The sequence below is a fragment of the Panthera leo genome, chromosome D2 (genome assembly GCF_018350215.1).
Source record: "Panthera leo isolate Ple1 chromosome D2, P.leo_Ple1_pat1.1, whole genome shotgun sequence".
Lineage (NCBI taxonomy): Eukaryota > Metazoa > Chordata > Mammalia > Carnivora > Felidae > Panthera > Panthera leo.
Window position 1 is genome coordinate 61,564,850 of NC_056689.1, and position 13,713 is coordinate 61,578,562.

The following is a 13,713-nucleotide window of genomic DNA, read 5'->3' on the forward strand; positions in this document are numbered from 1 at the left end:
TCTATCTGTGTCCTGAGCAGAGCCAGGTTGGAACCGTTCTCTGAATGTGACTGGCCTTCCCCTATCCCAGCTCAAAGATGGTCTGTCCTGGGATTGGTTTGCATTAGAGACAGCACACTCCACAGGATTCCATGTGTCAGTTGTGGCCCCAGGACCACAAAATAGGAGGAGGCAGAACTGTGGAGACCTCTGGACCCATTGGAGGATCCACTGTCTGCCCCTGAAATATCTTTCCAGCTGGTCCTAGAGCCACTATGGGGTGCTTCACTGGTGATGTCTGAAAGCCTGAGACAGTCCCAGGCCTCTGTGGGTTTCCCTGGACACCCTGGTATGTGCTGCTATGGTGGTTTTTATAGTAAAGAGCTGACACACTTTAAGAGTGGGAAAAGAGCTAACCAAAATGTATTCTGCCTACGTTGAAACATACAAAAAAGGTGGTAACAAGACTGGACTAATGACACAAGCCAGGGAAGTCTTCAAGTCACCTGTGATGGAGGCTAATCCTCCAGTGTTGCAAACTATGCTGCGCCACTCAATAAAAATCTGAACAGGTCTTCACTTGAGAACACAACAGACTTTCTCAAGAAAGCACAGGAAAGAGTGACCCCTAAACTTTTATCTCCTAGACTGACAATGGTCACCTTCAAGGACAGACCTAGTCACTCCAAGGTGCAAACAATCCTTCCAATCTTAAGTGACTGATGCAATAAACGTCTTAAAAGCATCACAGAACAACGGAGAACCAATTTAAAAGAAAATAACACATGGGTTGAATCAAAACAGAGAAAATCAACTGAGGAGGAAACACGCTGCTTGGAAACAGAGAAGACACTTCCCAGAGTGTATGGAATCATGAACGCCACATACCAGAAGCACAACCTACAAGAAGATGGCGGAAGACATGGAAAAGAATTGGGAGAGAACTTCCTTCTATCAAAACAAGATTCTCTTCTAGGACAAAAGGGCTCAATAAAAGTTGGATGGTAGCTCTGCTGACCGAAAGAAAGCTCAGTAAGCCAAGAAAAGAAAATAACCAAGACGACGGATACTGGCTTATGTGGAGTTTAGGCTGCAACTCCAAGTGTTTCTGCTCCTGCTGCCTTTGTTCCACATGAAGCCCAAGGAGGCGCAAACATATCAGGGGGAATCATCTGGATCATCAGGGCTGCAGGAAGGAGGAGGGTCAGGCCAGGAGAGTTCAGGGATCTGGAATCACAGAGGCAGGCTTGATTCAGCTTTCACAGTAGCCAACCCCCAAACAGCCACCACTCCAGCAAGACATTTGTCTGTTTTCTCTCTTTTAAAAATATTTTTGATTTACCTCTTTTTAGTCTAACTGCTGTTATTTAATTGATGTATGAATGCATTCAAATACCTAAGATACTATTTGTTATTAATTTTTTATTTTATTTTAGAAAGGGGGGGGCGGGGGCACAAGGAGAGAGCGAGACAATCTTAAGCTCAGCAGGGCTCAATCCCATGACCCTGGGATCCTGACCTGAGCTAAAATCAAGATCAGATGTTCAACTGACTGAGCCATCCAGGTGCCCGATAAGATGCTATTTTTAGTATAATTCTTATGAATACACTATTTCCACTTCATTGGACCCTCAAGAATTAGATAATATAAGTACTGTATTTTGATTTAAACAACATTCAATATATCCCATTATTAAAGTCTGACATGGATATTTAGAATAATAAAGACAATTTCTTTATGCTATAAACAAAAAGATGCAGCAAAAAAGACCCCAAAACCTATAAACACCACCACCACCACCACAGTCAAACTTTGTAACATTTTTTTTCTTAACATTTTGTATTAGTTTAACCCTAAATTCACAGAGTTGACATTTTGCAACCATTTTGCAAGGCAATTCTGATGGCAAATAAGCAGAATAAGATCAAATTTCAAGTCAAGGTCACAGTCTCCCACAAGACTGCTCTTTCTTCAGTCACTGACCCTAAATTTGGGGGTTCTCAGGCCACCCACACTTCTGACCAAAGCACTACAAATTAGGGGTTCCTGTAACTCACTCAGCTTTGATAATCTGCTAGAATGGCACACAACTCGGGAAGGTGTTAGACCTATGACTGTAGTTTCTTAGTACAGGGTACAAATCAGTACTATCTAAATAAAGAGAGGCATAGGACAAGGTCTGGGAAGGTCCAAGCACAAAGCTTCCATATCCACAGAACACATCACCCTCCCGATAAATCAATGTATGATTACCAACCAAGAAAATTCACCTGAGCCTCAGTGTCCAGAGTTTTTACTTGAGTTTCAGTATGCAGGCAAGACTCAATCCTTGGCCACATAACAACTCAATCTTCAGCCCCTCTCCCTTCCCAAGGGGTTGGGCTGATGTCACCCAGCTGGAAATCCCAGCCCTCTCCGATCACACGGTTGTTCTTTCAGGCATGGACAACCCCCATCCTCAAACCAAACCAAAAACAACACAGAAGTAAAAACCTAGACTAGACTAGGGGAATTTCCCACCCTTAGGGCCCTACAGTATAATCTAGAGAGTACTACTCTTGTGAAATTATGGTTGGTGTCTGCTTGAACCATGAAGTTTCATTTTAAAAACAAGAGTAGGCAGTTAGTTTGGTTTTTAACAGGATGCCTGGAGGCCAGCTATCAGGAAATTTAGATACCGGTCCGCAGCAACCCTCCAAAACCAAAGCCACCAGAAGCTGGATCAAAACAGACAGACCCCAGACAAAGAAGGCCAGAAACCCTGATCGAGTGAGGGAGAAAAGGCATGAAACCCTGCTCACAAAAATATCCCTCCCAAAGTAATAAATTTTCCATCCCCTAACAACTGTCAATACAAGACACAAACCCAAAACCCCAGGCACAGCTCTCCACTGAGTTAGCCTGTTCTCACATCTCACTTTAATAAACTTTCCCATTTGCACTGCTCAACCATGTGTCTGGTCTCTCCTTGAATTCTTCCTTGCTAGGAGACAAAGAGCCTCTGGCAACATCCCTGAGAAGGACTGGGTGGAGGCACAGGGCCCGGGGGGTGGCGAGGGGGGGTCTCCCCAGTCCACCTGGCAACAAAATCACATCTGGAACAGTATTACCAGTGACATAGCAAAGACCATCAGGATCAGTTTTCCTTGGTTTGTTGTTAATACATCGTAAAGTCCTTCAGCCACAAGAAGCATTAAGCCCCTAGCATGCCCTGATATTTCCTTGAGCATCTACAGAAGACCTTCCTTTCAAATGCAAGGCTGGCATTTGGTGTGAAATTGCTTTCTTCCTGAGTTGAGCTATGAAGAATACCGGCCTGTTCTGGAAAATGGACAACTGTGGGGGAGGACGGCTGCCTTCCAAGGAAAAACAAAAAACAAAGAACAGACAATCTCCAACAATAATAGGAAACCAAGGTGTGGTGAAAAATATGCACAAAAGGCTTTAAAATAAGGCCATCCAAATATACTTGTACATAGAACTGGAAACACACAAAACATCCTCTCATTAGAACTGTACATACTTGAGATTCTTGACTACTTCTGACTCACAGCTTGCTATTTGTTCAAAACAGCAAAGAGTTTAACCAAACTTCTCATATAACACAGTAAACATGTGAAGACCCATGCACAACTAAGTGCATTATTTAAATCTACCTCAAATTATATTTGTTATGTTTTAGGTATGAAGAACCTATCTTTATTCTACCACTTAAAAAAAAAGTGATTTCTTTAACTTTACATTTTTAATACTTTTTTTGCCCCAATTACTATTTCTTTGAGGGACCACTACACGCCTGGCACTGTTTTAAGCACTGTAATTACATAGGTGTATAAAGCAGATCACATCTTTCCTCTCAAGGAGTTTATACAACTTGGTTCTGATTAAGTGAAAACAAAACAAAACCCCACAAGAAAGTCAGGCCTGGTTAATCCTTATTTTTACAAAGAAGACACCTAACCTTTACAGGTGAGTCACATGCCCAGGCCAGTTAGGAGGCACAGTTGAGAAAGAGAACAAAGCCTAGAGATGCCTGGTCCAGTGAGCTTTCCACCAAGAGCTGTCCCAAAGAAAAACTACTGAGCCTGTTATAATATGAGAGATCTCAACTGCAGACAAAAACGTTCCTCAGTACAAAGGTTACTTCCCCAAGCATTTATTTTAAGAAATAAAATTGAGATTCAGACTTTTTAACTTGCATAGAAATGAACTAATTTGAGAGTCCACGCTAGGTCATTTTCCGAGTCTGCAGGAGGCAAGGCTCTCCTGAAAGCCGCTAAGCCCCGAGCATTCTGCAGCTTTGAAGAAGGCTGGGGTGCAGGTGCAGCACAGGGCATCCTCCAGGCCCACCAGCCACATACCTGGTACCTGGCAGGACTCCTTCAAGTCCAGGATATCCCTGATGTAGAGTTTTGCAAAGGCTAGAAACACAGGATCCAAACCCCACAAGAGGGAAGGGGTCTCCTCTTCAGATCGGCTGGATTCAGACTCCATCGGGAGGCTGGGCTTTGGCTTCCAGCCAACCCTGAAAGGCTCTGCGTCACTGAATCGATCTAGATAGGAGACAGAAAAAATCAGGATGCAAAGCGTTTAAAGTGGGTGAAATTGGCATGGCCCCGAAGCTGCTCCCGGGCGGGCATCCAGAACTCCGGTAGGGATAAATAAACCCAGGGGTCCGGGGCCTGTCCAAGCCAGGGGCCTAGAGGAAAGAGGCGCTCCTTGGGTGAGGGCCTGTACGTTCATTATGGTTCTCTCTCTGGAATCTCCTCTGCCCCACGGGAGTATTTCTCCTTCCCCCGAAGTACCGACTTAAAAACGGCTAAACGCTAACTTTTCACTTCGGGGAGATACCCATACAGGCGTACCCTGAAACCGCTTTAATGGGCGGGGTCCAAGAGGAATGGGCGCCCACGTGGCCAAACACCAGGGGGGTCAGAAGGGGTGGATCTGTGCGTCGCCCTGCCCCTACACCTTCCGGTTCGGGGATACACTGAGGAAGGGAGGAAAACGGAAACGAAAAGCAGACCCGCTCCAAGCCCCTCCCGCCGTGTCGCGACGCTGGCCCCCGGCCCCCTGCCCTGAGGAGCGCGCAGGCCCGGCCCTTCCGGGCGCTCAAAGGCCTCGGGCGCCAAAGCCCCGCCCAGCGCAGAAGCGCCGGGCCCAGGCCTTCTTAGCAGGCGCGAGGGCAAGACACATCTCCCGACTTTTCACCCACCCACCTCTCCCCACCTGAGCCTTCCCTCCCGACTGCCAGAGTTTCGCCACGGCTCCGCCCCGCCCCGACCGCGGCCCCGCCTCATTCCAACGGGGCCCCGCCCCAATCTCTCTGCAGGTGGCGAGCCTGCCTAGCGTGTCTGGCGCAGGCAGTGCTCTGGTCCCTCCATCCGCGCTGTCTCCATGGGCTTCCGCTGGAGCGCGCAGCCCAAATCTCTGAGGCCTGGGAGCTGGCTCTGCAATTCCTGCTGTCCGAACCCCATCCTCCAAGTCTCCCTTTCAAGCCGTCTCCCGCTAGTGGTAGGACGATGAGTCAGGACCACCAAGACGTTGGGACTGGTTTGGGGGGCACGGGTTTTTTTCCTGATCTATTAAATGAACAAATAAAAAACGCAGTACCAAGAGCGGGACTACATTGTGGCATATTTTAAATGTTTACTTACACTTGGTGAGTGATCTACTAACACACACACACGATATTGGGACTCTACTCACAATGGAGATAATGTCAGTATCTAAATGTGAGACCTTGAGTGAATGTGAAGTCTTGGCTCTAACCAAGGCTAGCCTTACAAGATCATGGCAATAAATTTTGTCTTCTTTCCTCTTATTCGGTGTATACTCTGGAATGTTGTACGCTTAAGAATTTTGAAATACTGGCATTTTGGTAAATCATGGCTACCTTGATGGTGCTTGTCCCCATTGGCCCTAATTTAAGGTGAGAAAAGAGATAAAGGGCATCCAGATTGGCAAGGAAGAATTCAAACTTTCACTCTTTGCAGAGGACATGATACTCTATATGGGAAACCCAAAAGACTCCACCAAAAAACTGCTAGAACTGATACATGAATTCAGCAAAGTCACAGGATATAAAACCAACATACAGAAATCAGTTGCATTTCTCTACACCAATAATGAAGCAGAAGAAAGAGAAATCAAAGAATCAATCCCATTTACAACTGCACTGAAAACCATAAAATACATAGGAATAAACCTAACCAAAGAAGTCAAGGATCTGTATGCTGAAAACTATAGAAAGCTTATGAAAGAAATGGAAGAAAATACAAAGAAATGGAAAAACATTCCATGCTTCTGGATTGGAAGAACAAATATTGTTAAAATGTTGACACTACCCAAAACAATCTACACAGTCAATGCAATCCCTATCAAAATGACACCAGTATTCTTCACAAAGCTGGAACAACCAATTTTAAAATTTGTATGGAACTATAAAAGACCCCAAATAGCCAAAGTAATGTTAAGAAAGAAAACCAAAGCAGGAGGCATCACAATTCCAGACTTCAAGCTATATTACAAAGCTGTAATCATCAAGACGGTATGGTACTGGCACAAAAAAAAAACAGGCACATAGATCAATGGAACAGAGTAGAGAACCCACGAATGTACCCACAAATGTATGACCAACTAATCCTTAGCAGAACAGGAAAGAATATCCAATGGAAAAAAGACAGTCTCTTCAGCAAATGGTGTTGGGAAAACTGGACAGTGACATGCAGAAGAATGAATCCGGACCACTTTCTTACTACACAAAAATAAAATGGATGAAAGACCTAAATGTAAGACAAGAAACCATCAAAATCCTAGAGGAGAAAACAGGCAACAACCTCTTTGACTTTGGCTGCAGCAACTTCTTACTAGAAATATCTCTAGAGGCAAGGGAAACAAAAGCAAAAATGAACTACCGGGACCTCATCAAGGTAAAAGACTTCTGCATAGTGAAGGAAACAATCAGCAAAACTAAAAGGCAACCGATGGAATAGGAGAAGATTTGCAAATGACATCGGATAAGTGTCAGTATCCAAAATCTATAAAGAACTTATCAAATTCAACATCCAAAGAACAAATAATCCAGTGAAGAAATGGGCAAAAGATATGAATAGACACTTTTCCAAAGAAGACATCCAGATGGCTAACAGACACATGAAAAAATGCTCAACACCACTCATCATCAGGGAAAAACAAATCAAAACTACAATGAGATACCACCTCACACCTTTCAGAATGGCTAACATTAACAACTCAGGAAACAACAGATGTTGGTGAAGATTTGGAAAAAGAGGAACCGTTTTGCACTGCTGGTGGAAATGCAAACTGGTGCAGCCACTCTGGAAAACAGTATGGAGGTTCCTCAAAAAATTAAAAGTAGAGCTACCCTATGACCCAGCAATGCACTACTAGGTATTTATCCAAAGGATACAAAAAGCTGATTCCAAGGGGCACATGCACCCCAATGTTTATAGCAGCATTATTAACAATAGCCAAATTATGGAAAGAGCCCAAATGTCCATCAGCTGAATGGATAAAGAATATATATATATATATATATATATATATATATATATATATATATACATACACACACACACACACACAATGGAATATTACTCAGCAATCGAAAGAATGAAATCTTGGCATTTGCAATAACGTGGATGGAACTATAATGTATTATGCTAAGTGAAATAAATCATTGAGAGAGAAAAAAATACCATATGATTTCACTCATATGTGGAATTTAAGAAACAAAACAAATGAACATTGGGGAAGGGAAGGAAAAATAATATAAAAGATACTCTTAAATACAGAGAACAAACTGAGGGTTGTTGGAGGGGTGTTGGGTGGAGGGATGGGCTAAATGGGTGATGGGCATTAAGGACAACACTTGTTGGGATGAGCCCTGGGTGTTATCTGTAAGTGATGAATCACTAAAGTCTATTCCTGAAACCATTATTACAGTGTATGTTAACTAATATGGATTTAAATAAAATTTAAAAAAGAAAGATCAATGTATTTTGTGGGGAAATACAGGTCATTCCTTTTGAGGAAAAAAAAAAAAAAAGAAGAAAAGATAGCCACATTCCACTCCCAAAAGTAAATAGGAAAGCTACATCATAACCTTACTCAAGATGGCAAGAGTTCTTACTAATTTATAGGGACTCTGTACAATGGAAGGAGGGAGTAGAGGTCATTCTGGCAGGCCACTCCTGGGGGAGGCAGGTAGTGGCCAAAGAGATAATTACTAAACTGTTTAGCAGAGAAGGAACTTTAAGCAGCTGGAATGAAAATGTGTGTCATTAGAATGATGGCAGTTAATTACATCCCTGACCACTGAAGGAGCTGAAAAACAGAACCGTTGGCAAAGCATAGCATTGCCCATATTCTACTGCAATGAACAGTTGTTTCCATAGAGTTTAAGATTCAATTAAGAGGGGCACCTAGGTGGCTCAGTTGGTTAAGCATCCAACTTTTGTTGAGGTCATGATCTCATGGTATGTCGGTTCAAGCTCCACAGCTCAGACCCTGGAGCCTGCTTCAGATTCTGTCTCCCTCTCTGTCTGCCTCTCCTGCACCCACACTGTCTCTCTTTCTCAAAAATAAATAAACATTAAGAAAAATTTTTAAGATTCAATTAAGAGAAGATACCTTTTTAATAGGAGGAAGTTTCTCTTCAAGGAAGCACATCCAGTAGGACACCCAGAAGGATGGGTGCTTCTGGTTGACCTATCAGATGAGGAGAGAGACAGAAAATGTCGGGTGACATTTTCCTGGTTGAACACATCCAGGGTAGAACCCAAGAAGAAAATCAGTACTGTGTGTACTCAGAACCTGAGATTTTAGGAGTGACTCTTTTGGTTCACCCAGGGGTAGAGTGCTAGAGCCCTTGGGAACCCCAAGCTTACTACCAGCCCTCGGGAGGGCCACACCAGGTGGGGGGAACAGAGCAGACTGCCCCTAACATCATCTTTTACAATGAAGGGAAGATTCCTTGGAGACCAAAGATGCTTCTTTTTATCTGAGCTTAAAACTTGAAGTAGCAGATTGCAACTGAAACCCAAGGTGAGATGTGGAACAGAATTTCCAGACTATAGAAGCATCTAGGGGGTTGGGAGGACCTTCCTCCTACCATCTTCACCAGCATAGACTCCAAGTTCACCAATCAACCACCTGGAGATGTGCAAAGGACTCCTGAAATCATGAGCACTAGAGGGCTCTTTCAGCTTGGGACTCCACAACACGGCCAACCAGATATTTCAAAACCCAATAGTCAACTCTTAATGCTGGGAACCTTTCTTATGGAATTAGCCATCGCACTTCTCAATGTGAAATAATGTTTCATTTTGCAAGCACTTTTGACAAGCTAGACAATTTTTTCTAGAAAGTTCAGATTTTAGCAAATTCTTCTGGAAATTGAGGGGATTGAACTGCACAGCTCCTGCTTCAAAGTGCAGATTATCTTGCCTTAACCATTTTGACATTTTACTGGTAGAATGGAGTTTGTCCACTTGTATATTGGGTTAGATTTTCTGGCTGAAGTGTATAATAAAGATAACTTACACATTTTTATTATGTTAACTTTATAACCCTGGGGGGGATATCTTTAGTTATTCAGCATACCTTGAACACTCTGTGTGCTATGTGAGAGCACTAACAATTTTTATTTCACTGGAGCTAGAAGAGTTATGCATGTAATATATTAAATAACAAGGCAAGAGCCTGACTTTCACATAAATACGGGATGTGTGGCCTGGATAGTAACTATTGTATGGGTTAGAGGAGGTAAATGGGGGAGGGGGCTCATTAAATAAGATAACATGCAGCTGCTGAAACAAAGTAAACACTCGATACATATAAGATTTTATTATTAACTATGGAGTTGGGATTTAAGCTAGGGTTTGAGACTGTGGAGGGGCTGTTCATTTATTTGTGAAGCATGTTCGTAAAGCACTTGTCAAGGACTATACCAGACGCTGAGGGTAAGAAGGAGACAGGACAGACTGGGAAGAGCCCTCATGGAGCTTCCATTCTGTTGGGGAAGGAGGGAAGGACAATAAACAAAATAAGTAGAGATAGTCCTCAGTGTTTTGAAGGAAATAAAAAAATGTATTATGATTGGGGCATCTGGGTGGCTCAGTCCGTTGAGTGTCTGACTTCAGCTCAAGTCACGATCTTGTGGTTCGTGAGTTGAAGCCCCACATCGGGCACGGAGCCTGCTTCAGATCCTCTGTCCCCCTTTCTCTGCCCTTCCACCGCTTGGGCTCTCTCAAAAATAAACATTAAAACTTTTTTAAAATATAAAATAAAATAATGTATTACGATCGCTCATAATGGGGTGTGAGATGTTCTCTGTATAGATCTACTTTCATCAGATGAGATAAAGCAATATTCAGACTGAGACCTGAAAGATGGGAAAGAGCTGGGCCCCGAAAAATGCTGCAGAAAGAGCATTCCAGGCACCAGAGTAATGGGGGATGTCTGGAGGCAGGAAAGTACTTTCTGGTTGGAGGAGCAAAGAAAACATGGGGGAGAGTGGTTTCAAATGCAATTGGAGAGAGAGGCAGATGGCAGATGCCTAAGGGTCTTGTAGACCATGACAGGTCAGGATTATATTCTCAGTCTCCCTAGATGCCCAGAGAGGGATAATATTGTGATAGGGTGGGAGCAGGGCAAAGAAAGCAGGATGAGCTGGGCACATTTGTGGGCAAGCCGACACAAGGGCCTGGCTTAGAGGGCAGCTGGAGTAGAAACAGGCTGCAGACCAAGATTTCAGCTAGAAGCTGAAGAGCTTCAATTGGTTGCTACTTTTATTCCCTGTGAACAATAGAGGGTTGTTGATTACAGATCAGAGGAAGGATTTAATACAATTTTTAAAATTGCAGGCAGGGGGTTGTGGGAGGGGTGATGGGCTAAATGGGTAAGAGGCATTAAGGAATCTACTCCTGAAATCATTGTTGCACTATATGCTAACTAACTTGGATATAAATTTAAAAATTAATGAATTGAAAGTAAATAAATAAATAAAATAAATAAAATTGCAGGCGTACCTGCCCTATCTAACATACTATGATAGGGAATACAAACATGAGTAAGAAGAGTTTTGTGCCCAATTTACTGAATCTATCCTGAAATTTTTGTGGGGGGTCTTTTAAATATTTATTTATTTATTTATTTATTTATTTATTTATTTATTTAGAGAACATGCATGTGCAGGGTAGAGGGGAGGGGCAGAGAGGGAGAGAGAATCCCAAACAGGCTCCACGCTATCAGCACAGAACCCAACATGTGACTTGATCTCACAAACCATGAGATCATGACCTGAGCTTAAATTAAGAGTCAGATGCTTGCCTGACTGAGCCACCCAGGCACCCCTACAAATTCTGTTTTAAGGATATTTACCAAATAACGGTGAAGCAGCTAGAGTAAGAAGACATCGCTGGGCCAATTATCATGGGCCTCACCGGTATCACTTCTCCTCAGCAGCCTTGCTCAATCCCTTGTGATGTCACCCACCCCCCTCTGTCTGGCTTCTCTCTGGCATATAAGCATGCTCTTCTCCTCTCTTTCAATGTCACCCAACTTTAAGGAAACAGCCTCTCTGAGGACCCCAGCCCATCAAGCCCCTCTAGCTCTCTTGCTCTCCTTTCAAAGCTAAATTTCTTGGAAGAGTAATGCGTGTGTCCTATTCACACTTGTTTCTCATTTAACCTACCACAGTCCGGCTCACCTTAACTTTCAACTAACTCCATCCCAGTCCCCCACTCCACTGAACCTTCTCTCCTAAGGTTGGCAATTACATTCAAATTCTCAAACACAGTGGATACTTTCCTTCTCATGATTCTTCATTTTTTCTGACTTTCTAGCACTTGATGTTGATCTGATCATATTTTCTCCCTATCCTACCTCGGCTTCCTGACATCCTTTTGTGGTTTCCCTTCTACCACTCCATTTCTTCCTTCTCAGTGTCCTCTTCCACTGTTAATCTCTTACATTGATGCTTCCCAAGGTTAAGTCTCCTGTCTACTTCCTTCTCACCCCATGTGCTCCCTCTGAGTTGCCTCCTCCAAACCCATGGCTTCAACTGAACCGTTATTCCCATGATTCTCACCTCTTCATATCCCAGCACTTTCCCTGGAGCTTCACATCTGAATTTCCAACTGGACCTATCTAAGTATCTCAAACTAAACCTCTGCCACCACAGTTCTGCCCCTCTCTTCTCTGTCAAATGGATGTCACCACCACCCACCGATCATCTAAGTCAGAAAACTAGAAGGTTTCATGGACACCTCCCTCTCTCTCACCCTTAGATGAAATTAATCACGAAGACCTACCAATTCTGCTTCCTAAATATGTCTTCTTAATTTAGTCCCTCCTCCCTGCCCCTGTTGCCATAGCCTTAGTCTAGGCTTTCCTCATGGATTGTCTGGATTGCTGCCACCACTTTCCCAACCCATTCTTCTACCTCTAGCCTGGCCCGTCTCCAGTTCGTGGTCTCTGCTGCTGCCAGGATGATCCTTATGAAATGCAAATTGCACAACACTACTCCTTTGTCTAAATAAATTCTCTCAATGACTTTATGTAGTCTGCAAAATAAAGTTCAGATTTCTTAGCACCTGGCATCTGGGTGACTCAGTCGGTTAAGCATCCGACTTTGGCTTAATTCATGATCTCACGGTTCATGTGTTCAAGCCCCACGTCCGACTCTGCACTGACAGCGTGGAGACTGCTTGGGATCCTCTCTGCCTCCCTCTCTCTTTCTCTCTGCCTCTCTCTTTCTCTCTAAAAAATAAATAAATAAACTTAAAAAATGTTTTAAAATATTTCGTGGCATTTCATACCAGGTTCCTCATGGCTTGGCTACTGCCTACCTCTGGGCTCATCTCCTACCAACCCCTCGCAGCTATCCTACTCTCTAGGTTAGTATCTCCCCAGTGCTGTTCTGAGGAGCACTTCCTCAAGATATTAATAATAAGTCTGGTTAAATCAGAGAAAGGATGACAACAAATTTCAACACAGTAATAGGCATTGAGAATGTCCAAGAAAGGAACAGAGTGTGTCAAGTTTGAGTGCTCAGCTCTGTTAACATCTCAAGGAATTCAGTTTGGGAAATGCTACTGCAGGAATCTGAGACAACTTAGCATTCCTAAAATATGCCATGTTCTCTTTGCTTCTCCCCCTCTGCCTGGAATGCCATTCAGTTACTAATTAATTTTTAAAACACACTGCATTTGCTAAGGAGTGCTATATACTGGGCATATAAAGGGCAAAGAGGCTCTACATGGGCCAAACAAGGAAACATGTGATTACAACGCGTCAAGATAAATGCTATGTAACTTGGCAGGGGACCCGAGTTGGGGAGATGGGGGGACAGCAGCCTTACCTCCTCCCCTTTCACCTGGGTTATCTCTGAGATAGGCATCAGTTTTCACTTCACGAATTTTGAGACCTACTTGTTAAGTGTATATGTATTTATAATTGTTATATCATCCTGAGGTATTGACACTTCTATCATTACAAAATATCCCTGTTTGTCTCTAGTAATATTTGTCTTTAAGTCTACTTTGTCTAATATTTATAAAACCATTCCAGATCTCTAACAATTACTGTTTGAGTGATATATCTTTTCCATCCTTTCACTTTCAACTTATTTGTGTTTTTGCTTTTTTTTTTTTTTTAAGATTTTATTTTTAAGTAACCCAGTGTGGGGCTAAAACCCACAAACCCCA

The 13,713-nt window shown here is 43.1% G+C and overlaps 1 protein-coding gene across 8 annotated transcripts in view; it reads right to left on the minus strand.

The window, feature by feature from the left end:
• Positions 1–5,248, minus strand: part of STN1 (STN1 subunit of CST complex) — a 45,860-nt gene extending 40,612 nt beyond the window's left edge. The window contains exons 1-2 of one of the 8 annotated variants that reach the window (XM_042908886.1): positions 5,210–5,248; positions 4,342–4,533 (exon numbers count right to left, since the gene is read on the minus strand). In XM_042908886.1, the coding sequence (XP_042764820.1) occupies positions 4,342–4,474 (133 nt within the window). In that variant the 5' untranslated portion in view covers positions 4,475–4,533; positions 5,210–5,248. Of the gene's footprint in view, positions 1–4,341; positions 4,534–4,785; positions 4,807–4,845; positions 4,986–5,006; positions 5,112–5,199 lie in introns of those variants that run through there. The other 7 variants (XM_042908885.1, XM_042908887.1, XM_042908890.1 and 4 more) reach the window with 7 other exon arrangements.
• Positions 5,249–13,713: the final 8,465 nt, after the last annotated feature.